The sequence below is a fragment of the Zea mays genome, chromosome 8 (genome assembly GCF_902167145.1).
Source record: "Zea mays cultivar B73 chromosome 8, Zm-B73-REFERENCE-NAM-5.0, whole genome shotgun sequence".
In the NCBI taxonomy this organism is placed as follows: Eukaryota; Viridiplantae; Streptophyta; class Magnoliopsida; order Poales; family Poaceae; genus Zea; species Zea mays.
Genome location: NC_050103.1, coordinates 106,812,089 through 106,823,788, shown reverse-complemented (window position 1 = coordinate 106,823,788; position 11,700 = coordinate 106,812,089). Strand labels below are relative to the sequence as shown.

The 11,700-nt window shown below is 42.6% G+C and overlaps 1 protein-coding gene across 2 annotated transcripts; it reads left to right on the top strand.

Annotated features, from left to right (window-relative positions):
* Positions 1 to 544: 544 nt before the first annotated feature.
* LOC100502421 (uncharacterized) lies at positions 545 to 4,604 on the top strand. Of its 2 annotated transcripts, NM_001196899.1 has the most exons (6): positions 650 to 887; positions 1,206 to 1,261; positions 2,030 to 2,121; positions 3,631 to 3,733; positions 3,853 to 3,990; positions 4,130 to 4,592. In NM_001196899.1, the coding sequence occupies exons 1-6, from the start codon at positions 808 to 810 to the stop codon at positions 4,378 to 4,380; spliced, it is 720 nt and encodes a 239-aa protein (NP_001183828.1). In that variant the 5' UTR covers positions 650 to 807; the 3' UTR covers positions 4,381 to 4,592. The 2 variants fall into 2 exon arrangements, with proteins under 2 accessions (XP_008655399.1, NP_001183828.1); XM_008657177.4 differs by lacking the exon at positions 3,853 to 3,990 and having other exon boundaries at positions 545 to 887; positions 4,130 to 4,604.
* Positions 4,605 to 11,700: the final 7,096 nt, after the last annotated feature.

Here is an 11,700-nt window from a genome sequence, read left to right as displayed (position 1 = left end):
CTTAGATTCATCATAATTCATTTGAATATAGGCATAAATAACAAGTGCTAAAGTGAATAATACATACTGTAGTTTTACTTAATCTAATATCTAAAGTATAAACATAGATAAAAAAGAGAAGAGATTATGTAGAGGATGTATGAGCGTCATCTATTTAGAGGACCTTTAGAGCAACTCTGAGATGCTCTTTATATTCTTCCAATTCTATATAAATAGAGATTTTGTAAAAAAAACTTATAACAATTTATCTAAATGGTTATACAAATATAGCTCTATTCAATTCCAGATTTCTCGTAAGTCAAATATAGAAAACATGAATGACTTTATAAAGTACAAATAATATATAGAAAGACTGCTGAAAATTAAAAAGATATAGAAAATACTCTATTCGTTTTTTTTTATTTGTAGTATTTTAGTCTAAAAATGAACTAGCGCGTGACAAATATTCAAAAACGGATGTAGTAATTTTTATACAAATAACTCTCTAATGATAATTTAAAGAGTAAAATTTAAAAAACCTAGCCTAATCCCCGAGCCTCGCACCTCGCACGGTCGGTCGCACTGAATAGCAGCGACCAAACCAGTTAACCAGCCCAACAAATCCAGGCGTGCCCCGTGCGCGCATCCCTCCGCCTCATGGCGGCATCAGCGTCTCGGCCCCTCGCGCTCCTCGCGTGCACCTCGGCATCTCTCGGCGCTGGGCGGCGGGCGTGGGCTCGCTTGGCTGTCTCTTCCTATTCGGCGAGGTCGGCGCTCCCCAGGCTCCGCGGGCGCCGGTCGTTCGCCACCTCCGCACGGGGCGCCGTGATGGGGAACCCAGGCCCCGGCGCCGTTGACGCCGACGTCGGGATGGACGCCGTCCAACGGCGGCTCATGTTTGAGGACGAGTGAGTTGCCTGCGGTACCTCCGTCGCGTCAAATTTGCTAGCAGTGCCCTGCTTGTGGTGGTAGTTAAGGTGGTGATATCGTCGGCTTGCGCGGTGCCTTGATAGTATCGAATTGTGGCTATTAAAACTATTCCCTCTCGAGTTACTTATTATATGAGCTATGATTCTTTCTCCTTTCATAATCTAGATTACTGTTTCTACAACTACAACTTAGTGACTGAGAGATTCAGGTTGAGGTTGAAAACCAGTCTGATCGCTTTCATTTTAAATCCTGTGACTGCTGCCAATAAAAATAGAAGTTATTTTTTTTGCATGCAGGTGCATTTTAGTGGATGAACAAGACAATGTCATCGGCCATGAGTCCAAGTATAACTGTGCGTGATTCCGTGTGAATTTGTCCATTCCATTCAGTTATGCACGCCTGTGATATTCAAAACAAGACTGTGACATTGATGCTGACTGTTCTTTCTAGCCGTATTCAGTTTGATAAGTATTCCAATTGCCATGTTTGACTTTGACAAGTACAACATTAGTTCAGCAGGAAGAAAATGTTTGCAATTGCCCTCTTACATCTAATGTTTGGTGGAACCTCAAGTTACATTAATATTTATTGCATTCTCACCGAGAGAATAGAATGTACTGTTAAGTGTATGTTTGGTCAATGGTCACATGTTCATACTATTCTATATGAAATGTTGGAGTCTTTAATGAATTTAAACCGAACTGAAATTACTGTAAAGCTCTCAAACTCATGGTCTAGAGATATTTCAAATACATGTTCCTTTTAATATATATAGTACAAAGCAAATCCCTATGTTTAATGATTAGAACTCGCTAGGCATCTATCTATCCAATATTGATTAATTTTTTGAAACAACATCCAACACATTTGCATGCTTTTTTGTGAATTTGGCATAACACTATTTTCCTTCTAATATAAGGTCCGGTGGAGTTTTATTGTGCATTCAACAGGATAGCATGAGTTGCACCTTAGCATTACAGAATACAATTTTAGTTTTAATATGTGAATGTTGCACACTAATTGATGACTTGTAATCTTAAACCAGAGTTCTAACAGTGAAGTGTCAGATTTTAGCTGCTATCACACTTGTTTATTAATCATACTTGATCAATAATTTTAGGCCATCTCATGGAGAAGATAGAAGCTGGAAATGTCCTGCACAGAGCTTTCAGTGTTTTCCTTTTCAACTCCAAATATGAATTGCTACTACAGGTATTCACACAACACCAAATATGGTTGTCTTGCTTTAAGATGTAATGTAAATTCCACTTCATGTTCCTTGAATCCTTGGCTGCAGTTTTGAGTTCACTTCTTCGCTTTCCAATCAAGTAGGGTGTGCAGCCTTTTGCTATTATGCTTGGAGAAAGCTCTATGTATGATTTGGAAAAAAAAAGAATCGCTGTATATTCAAAATTGGCTTAGCTACTTGACTTGAATTCGTGACTTTGGGTTGGGATGCCTCATAAATCAATCCATCTCAATGTTGGTAGAGGAGCTTGTCTTAGATGGGTCGTGATCAAACTGGAGGTTGGGTGTCTTGGCACATATGAGTGTGATGTTTTGCATTTGCATTTATTCAAGCCTGATATTATGGATATGTTCAACTGAAAATTGCGAAATGGCCTAGTTTGTACCAACGAAAGTACAGGTCTAAAGTCCAATCCCGATCATGGTCATTCTCTTATGGGCTATGACGTCGTTGTATCAGGGTTCAGGGTTTATCCGTTGTATCAGGTTCAGGGTTATTTCAACCTATGTGACAAAATCTTCTTTTCAATGCAATGTCTAGGGCTGTCTTACCCCTCTCAGGTTGAGTTTATTTTTAGGTTCAACTGAAAATTAGAAACAACCCTTAGTTTGTGTTCTGATAGTTCTATTTTGAGTGAACCCCGGATTTGGTTGCTCCATGCTTTAGCTGGTGGATGACAGGTTTTTCTTTGTTAGGTCCTACTTTTTCTGTTCCCTAAATGGATGATTCCATTCCTGACATAGAATGGTCATATTGAACAATCCCCTCAAAATTATTCTCATTTTATTTTTCTTGTATGCATCTTGACTTCTTTTCGTATTGAGGAATTGCACATTATGCAGCAATCACTACAGCAATCTTCATAAAAGAGTTCCCTTGCTTGGTCATTATTATTAGGTAGGTTAATGGCAAGGTTACAAGGATAACTTACTGAACCACTTTTGCCTTCATGTAATGCCTCACCTAACATGGAAGAGCATGGATCTCTCTGGAAAGTTGTTTGTACTTCTACCAAAGAAAGTATGTATAACATTCTAGGAAGGAATATGATTAACCGTTTTGGAATTAAGGTCCTTAAGAGGGCGCAATTTCAATTTTACCGCATAAATTTGGCTTAGTATAACATGTCTTTGCTCAAGAACTGTCAGCCAGTTTGTGTTGGTGAAATAGTTGCCGCATTGATACTATACTGTCCAATCCAAGGCTACTGGCTTTTAGGATTTTGTTCATGAATCTTACATATCTTTCTTCTCTGTACCACAAATTTACCTTATGTTCTTATATATTTAAACAGTTTCACGCACTGCAAAGCGACAGCTCAGAACAGTGGACATGAGTCATTTATTGTCGGTTCTTCTGTCTTTGTTGTGTGCTACTGCATTGTTATTTCTCTAAACTAGCTTGACTAAATTGAAGTGTATTTTCTAAGCTTGTTTACCAAAGAAGATATTGTAACATCATATTCTTTACAGCAAAGGTCTGCAACAAAAGTGACATTTCCACTTGTCTGGACAAACACCTGCTGTAGCCATCCTCTCTACCGCGAGTCAGAGTTGATTGAGGAAAATTGTGCAGGTATATACATGTTCCTTGGAGAGTGAGAAACCAATCCATACTTTATAGATTTGTATGCACCATCCATATTGTTACTTGCACTCTACTCATCACCAGCCACAATCATTTATTCTGTTCAGGGGTGAGAAATGCAGCCCAACGCAAACTATTTGATGAACTGGGAATAGTTGCTGACGAATTACCTGTTGACCAGTTCATCCTCCTTGGGAGGATGCTTTACATGGCTCCTTCAGATGGAAAATGGGGCGAACACGAGTGTACATACTTGATTACCTTTTTGCCATCACATCCTGGATTCCCAGTTTTCATACTATTTGTGTTTGCTGTACTCTACATGTTTCAAGGGTCTGTCTTGCAGTTGCAGGCTTTACAACCTTTCCTATTCTGTTGTTTCAGTGGATTACCTCCTGTTCATGGTTCGTGACGTGAAGCTCAACCCGAATCCTGAAGAGGTGGCCGACGTCAAGTACGTGAACCGCGATCAGCTGAAGGAGCTGCTCAGGAAAGCTGATGCTGGGGAAGATGGCGTTAAGATGTCCCCTTGGTTCAGGCTGGTGGTGGACAACTTCCTCATGGGCTGGTGGGATCATGTCGAGCAAGGGACTCTGCAGGGGGCAGCGGACATGAAAACCATCCATAAGTTGTAAGCCTGTAGTCTTGTAGATCCGCGAAGCACGTGCTGTGCTCCGTTGAGAAATAAGCGTTTCTGCAGGTGTTTGCGCTGCCTTTGTTTTAGCCATCATTCTGATGGAAATAGTCGATAAAGTCATAATAGAGTGTTCTTAAATAGGGAACAGAACTATTTATATTGAAACCCGTCTATGATGTGTAAATTTCTACCGAATGAATGGAATTATGGAAATCATAGTAATTGGCGAGCAAAAGAAACCTTTACAATCAAATTCACTGATTTTAAACTGTGAAAAAAAAATGTAATACTGCCCAGCACTATTATGAGAACTTAACCCAAAGCATCTCTATGTCTATTTGTAAATTACATACTATTTCCAATATTTGAGAAAACCTAAAATAGCACGTACCAATCTAACAATTGTAAATTAGCCACCACCACTATTATACTAAATATACTATGCAATGAAATATTAATCCATAGCCAACAATAGAAGCACCCAAAATCAAATTAACCACCATTGCAGTCATAAAAAAAACCTGAAATAGCCCCATCTGTATCTTGTATTTAAAATAACCCTCCACTACCATTCACAAACTAATCTAAAAATACCCCCACATACTTACTATTATAAATTATCCACCACTGCAATTAGAAAAAACAACCCACATCATCAACCTCTACCGTTATTAAAAGAGAGCCAAATATGGAGCAAACAAAGGAATGCAATTACGCAAAGCAATTTATTCAACATAATGCACACCTTCACCTTCCAACAGGGTTCACTGACTTTATGACACCCAGTTGTCCTTGATTGTGGACAATACTTTAACAGAACCTCCAACTCCTACATCACATAACAACAATGTAATCATCACAAGATTCTAGCGTGAAAAAGAAACACCTAATTAATCAACCAATCGGCGCATATATAAGTGAATTAAAAGAGAGACAAAATCAACAGTCAACGTTTTTTTGAAGTTAAGTTACTGTAGAGAGGACCTACAGTATTTTTATTATTTCTTGGCCAAATACGAACACTTTACAGAAAAGTAAACGAAGATTACGATACAGAGCATTGAATCCAATTGCTAATTTTGTCACCTATCTCTGGCTTAACTCGGTGGCACACGAGACTCATTTCTCTTTTAAACATTTCCCGACACTCATCCACCGTTGGCGGGGTTTCGTTGAAAATCCAATTATTCCTGCTTTTCCAAATGCACCAGGTCATAATGATGATAGTTTCCAATCTCCATGGAACTTGCTATCTCATTCTAATCCTCAGGAGGGTATTGATTAGATCAGTTGTTCTTGGCGGTGTGATGCCTATTAGGAGCCAACATCTTCTAGCAAAGTTGCATCTGAAAAAAAGATGAAGAAATGTCTCTTCGAGTTGGAGGATACAGTTGTCGCAAGTGTAGGAGTCCAGTGGCATAGTTTGCTGCCTAAGGAATGAACGAGTATTTAATCTATCTTTAAGCAGTAACCAGAAAAAAAACCTTGTGTTTAGGCTGTCATTTTGTTTTCCACAGCCAGGAGAAGATGGGGCGGGTCCACTGGTTACCAGACATATGAGTATAGACCTTCTGAGAGGAAAACAGGATAGAGGAACCATTGCAGAGCCATTTGTCTCTCTGATCATGTTGCGGAAGATTTGCCAATAAGTCTTGTAAAGCATGAAACTACTCAAAAGCTTCAACAGACAGAGGAGTGTGGAACATCTCATGCGAGGCTGTCGTTCTTGCTTGGTGAATAGTGATGTCTTTGATGGAAGCGAAAGACCAAAGTTTTGGGTATCTTACAGATTTGCACATGCCATCCCAGTTGTCATGCCACAAAAGTATTGTTTTTCCATCTCCAATCTCCACTCAGGCTAACTCTTTATAAGATTCTTGAATTTTAAGAATGTCTCTCCACCAGAATGAGCCTACTGATTTATCTGAAGGTAGCAAATTGCTGTAGTGGTTGGCCCAGATAATGTTGACCCATGGAGTGTCAGCTCTGTTGTAAAATTTGTGAAGGTTCTTCATAAGGAGGGCTTTGTTTTGTAATTCTAGGTTTATGACTCCCAGCCCCCCTGAGCTTTTGGTTTGCAGACTGTTTTCCATGCTACTTGAGGGGGTTTCTTTGCATTTATGTCTGCACCTCTCCAAAGGCAGTGTTTTCTAAATTTATCAATATGCTTAATCACCATTTTTGGGAGCTTGAGGGTGCACATGTAATATGTTGGTAGAGCGGAAAATACCATGTTAACCATTTGAAGTCTGTCAGCCTGAGATAAAAAAATAGAAGTTGACGCAAGTCTTCTCTCTATCTTCTGAATGAGTGGAAGGAATGCTCCCAGGTTGGGTCTTTTTAGTCCCAAGGGGAGCCCTAAGTAGGTGAACGACATTGATCCAATCTTGCAGTGGAACATATTTGCTAGAATTTCCATTTTCTGGTCTGAGACATTGATGGGATATATATTGGATTTGTGATAGTTGACATGGAGACCTGTAGATTCAGCAAAAGAATTAAGCATCGTCTTTAGAAAGAAAAATTGTTTAGGGCAAGCCTCCATTATCAAAATAGTGTCATCCGCATATTGAATAATAGGGAAATCAATTCCACATGTGTTCGGAAGAGGAAGCCTGAGGATACCACAATCACTAGCTTTGTTAACAATTGACTGTAGGAAATCTGCTGCAAGGACAAAGAGAAGGGGGGACAGGGGGTCCCCTTGTCTGACTCCACGCTTGCAGTGAAAACGTTTCCTAGGGACACCATTCAAAAGCACTTCTGAGGTACCAGAGTCTAGAATCATTGAGATCCAGTGAAGCCATTTGTCTCCAAACCCCTTGTGCCTCAATATGTCAATAATAGATGCATGCTCTAATTTATCAAAAGCTTTTTCAAAATCCAGTTTTAGAATGCCCATTTCTTTTCTTTACTTATGACAAAGGGAGATGTATTCAAAAGCCCAAGCTAGACAATCCTGAATTGACCTTGCCTTTAAAAAACCATATTGATTCTGGTGAACTAACTTGGTAATCACATGCTGCAATCGATTAGCGAGAAGTTTTGTCAGCACTTTTACACTTGTATTAAGGAGGGAGATAGGCCTGTAGTCGCCAACTGAAGCAGGAGAGCTGTTTTTGGGGATGAGAGTCACATAGGAACCATTGATGCTATGCATGCAGATTGAACCTTCAAAGAACTTGTCACATAGTTCATAGAATTCTGGAGCAATCACTGGCCAACATTTTCTCACAAAGTCCGTGTTAAATCCATTTGGACATGGCGATTTATTTGTTGGCAGATTTTTAATGACCTGATCAATCTCTTGATGTGAAAAGGGGATCTCAAGTTCTGACAGGTTACCAATCGGCCGAATCAAAGATGATAAATTAAAAACCATAGACGTTTGCTGAGAGGTACCTAATCTGTCCTTGAAGGCTTGGAAAAGCACATATGCTTTATCCGCATGAGAGATGGTGACATTGCCGTTAGCATCCTTGAGCGACGAAATAAGGTTATGACGATGTTTGACAATAGCATTTGCGTGAAAGAACTTTGTGCCAGCATCACCCAAGGTGGCCAATTTGATTTAGTCTCTTTGGTTCCAGTAAGTTCGCTGTTTAGACAGTAGATCTTGCAAATGGTGAACAAGGATATCTTTAAAGTTCCATTCATGAATCGTTAAATCTCTGCTCTCCTCAATGAAGTCCAGTAGCTGAATAACCATTTTGACTTTGTCAATCAGCTTTGCTAGATTAGGGAGTGATTTTTGCCAACCTTGAATCGCTTTTCTTGCCCTTTTAAGCTTAGCCATGAGCCTTTTCGCTGGATCTGGCTGAATCAATGGCTGAGCCCAAGAGTCATGTAAGATTGAATGGAAATCTTCAAGTTGCAACCAATAATCTTCAAACCTGAAAATGGGCGGTTTTGGGACGTTAATTTGAACATTGGTCACCCAAGGGACGTGATCCGAGGCTCCCCGAGCTAGTGAATGAGCAGAAGTAGCAGGGAATTTGGTAGACCATGCCTGCGAGACAAAGCACCAATCAAGCTTTTCTAGCAAAGGTTGTCGTTGCATATTTGACCAAGTGTAAGCTTGCCCTTTGAGAGGAATTTATTGAAGGCCCAACTGTAATACTCAAAATTGTATACCAAGAATAATAGAGAGATCTCCTCAACTTTATGTGCCTTATTTGCATCATGAAAAGAGCATACATAAAATTAAGAGTGATTAAATTTAACCAATGACACTAAAATAAAAGAAAGTGCATCATATTGGAGTTTTGTTTGTGCATCAAATAATGTTCACAATAATATTAATAAAAACATAATAATTGACTTGAGATGAAGTTTAAATCCTAACATGAGAATTAGGGTTTGAAAGAGAGGAGGAAGGAGAAGGTACTATACAATAGAAAAAAATAATAAATTCATAAGCAGATAAATTTATTCCATAATGTTTTATTCAAATCATATACCCAGAAGTTTGAGTACAAGATTCACCACAAATTTGAAATTCAAATTTGGATTAGAAGATGAAGAAAAAGAAAATAGAAAGAAAAAGGAAAGAAGGAGAGAAACTGCACTTGGGCCCTCAGCACTCATTTCGGCCCATTTCCTGTGTACCAGCTGCGCAGTCCACCTCCTAGCTGCGGCGCCGACGGGTGGGCCTGGCTAGTCGGTGACGCTGCATCCTCCCCCTCTCAAGTCGCTGCGCTGTGGGGCCAATACGTCAGTGCCGTCTTCCCGAAAATATCGCAGGCCATGGGCGGCTTCAGTTGAACCCGCGCGATTTCTCGGGCTCCGATCGACCCTCGCCACCGTTGACTCGATCCTCTACCTGCATGGATGGCCGACCTCCTGCGCGTCCATGTGACCCGGGGCGCAGTGGCTCTCCCCCTTTCTTCTCTCCGAGCCGCACCGGATGTGTGACAAAGCTGCCGCCAGAGATCTCGCCGCCCCTTTTCCGGAAGGATTGGACCATGTCGCTGAATCCGCACGACCGGGTGCTACATACGAACCTCCTATCCCTACGCGACCCTCTCTCACCCACAATCGCATCCACCAAGTTCCCCACCGAGCACCACACCCGCAGCTGGCGACCGCCATCGTCGGACTGCCTTTCCACCACCGTTTGAAGGCAATTGGACGCCGCGGGACAACCGCCTTGGTGTGGCGGTGATGTACACCACCTTGGCATGCATGAATTGGGTCTGCGGTGGCCGTAATTGCTCACCGTAGTAAGAACTTCCGCCATGGGATACACCACGTCGTACCAGTGCCCGCACCGTCGCCATCTCGGGTAAGCCTACATCCGACCATTTCGCCTTTGTCCACTCATCGCATGGCGCGCGTTAGATCGAAGCTTGCGTCCCGGAATCGTGGCCTGGCCATCGCCGGCCATGGTCGCCGCCGTGTGGGTGGGCGGCGCCATTGCGCGCGTAGGTCATAGGGTTGGGGATGGTGTCTTCATCGTCCATCTCGGATTGTGCGGCTAGGATTAAACTTTAGCGTACCCTCTCACACGTGTGATCCCGACTGTGCGATCCGATTGGACGGATCGGTTTGAGTCCGGAGTCTGTAAAACCCACGTCGTAGATTTTTGATCTAACGATTAGGGTAGCATACCGAATCGGGATGAAGATAGACTGATCTGGGCCGTCCAGATCTAATCCAACGGCCCGTGTTCTGCGATACCCCTTCGTGGGACAGATTTGCACACGAGCCCTCCTGGAATTTAGGAACCAACCCGCCGTCCAGTTGAACTATTCCCTGAGTCTTGGTTAGCTTGCGCGGAGACCCTCTTACTTACCAGAAATTGAGGCCTAGTCCAGAGTAGATTAAAAACAGTGAAATAATTATGGAAATTCGTTTTTAATACAAAAACAATTCTAGAAACTTGTAAAATGCATAGAAAATTCATTTTAGCTCCAAATTGAACCATTCCAATTTCTAAAATTTTGTAATAATATTCTCTATCATTTAGTGTCTCTGTTTTGTCATGAAAACAGTTAGAAAATCATTTTCTCATTTAATCCTATTTTAAGCACATTAAATCTTAGGAAATTCATAACTTGAAATCTATAACTCCAAATTTAATGGTTCCAGTTCCTATGATCTCATTTTAATGTGTAGATTTTTACTGTATATTTTATTTACATGTTTGATGTGATGTTAATTTATGCTATACTATGTATGTATTGTGTTGATGCGAGTAGACGAGCAAGCCACTGTGGATTCTGAGGTTCAGCAAGTAGAAGTAGCTGAGCAGGAGCTCATTGAAGGCAAGTTGTGCCCTTGATCACTTACTTTTCCCAGCCATGTTCTTATTAATTATAATGATATGCATAGGTTAATTTTGATGGGATCCAATAGGTTACCCCAGTTTTGGTTATCTTTATACCTTGATCACCCCTGAAATATTTTTGGGTAGTACCTGCTATTGCTTTATGTGGATTTGGGTATGAAGATACACTATTCATGATTATTCTGTTATTATCTTGTTATTATTTGTCGGGGACCATAATTAGGGGTACCCTCAAGACGCCTAATTCTCAGCTGGTAACCCCCATCAGCATAAAGCTGCAAAGGCCTGATGGGCACGATTAAGTCAGGGATCAGTCCACACGAGTGACTCGATCACGCTTCACCCGAGCCTAGCCTCGGCCGAAGGCAGCCGACCTCGAGAGACTTCCGTCTCGCCCGAGGCCCCCTTTTTATGGCGGACACATCACCGGCTTGCCCAAGGCCTTGGCTTCGCTCAGAAGCAACCTTGACTAAATCACCACACCGACTGACCAAATTGCAGGGGCATTTAACGCAAAGGTGGCCTGACACCTCTATCCTGACACGCGCCCCCGGCAGAGCCGAGGTGACCGCCGACACTCCACCGCTCCACTGGCCAGTCTGACAGAAGGACAGCGCCGCCTGCGCCACTCCGACTGCAGTGCCACTCGACAGAGTGAGTCTGACAGGCAATCAGGCCTTGCCAAAGGCGCCACGGCAAACTCCGCTCCGCCCGACCCCAGGGCTCGGACTCGGGCTAGGACCCGGAAGACGGCGAACTCCGCTCCGCCCGACCCCAGGGCTCGGACTCGGGCTAAGACCCGGAAGACGGCGAACTCCGCTCCGCTCGACCCCAGGGCTCGGACTCGGGCTAAGACCCGGAAGACGGCGAACTCCGCTCCGCCCGACCCCAGGGCTCGGACTCGGGCTAGGACCCGGAAGACGGCGAACTCCGCTCCGCCCGACCCCAGGGCTCGGACTCGGGCTAAGACCCGGAAGACGGCGAACTCCGCTCCGCCCGACCCCAGGGCTCGGACTCAGGCTAAGACCC

Bases quoted from the DNA above. Each gene is read 5' to 3' on its own strand.
- LOC100502421 (XM_008657177.4), top strand. From the start codon at position 637: ATGGCGGCATCAGCGTCTCGGCCCCTCGCGCTCCTCGCGTGCACCTCG. The intron at 888-1,205 runs GTGAGTTGCCTG...TTTTGCATGCAG, and splicing joins CGGCTCATGTTTGAGGACGA to GTGCATTTTAGTGGATGAAC. The intron at 2,122-3,630 runs GTATTCACACAA...TATTCTTTACAG, and splicing joins AATATGAATTGCTACTACAG to CAAAGGTCTGCAACAAAAGT.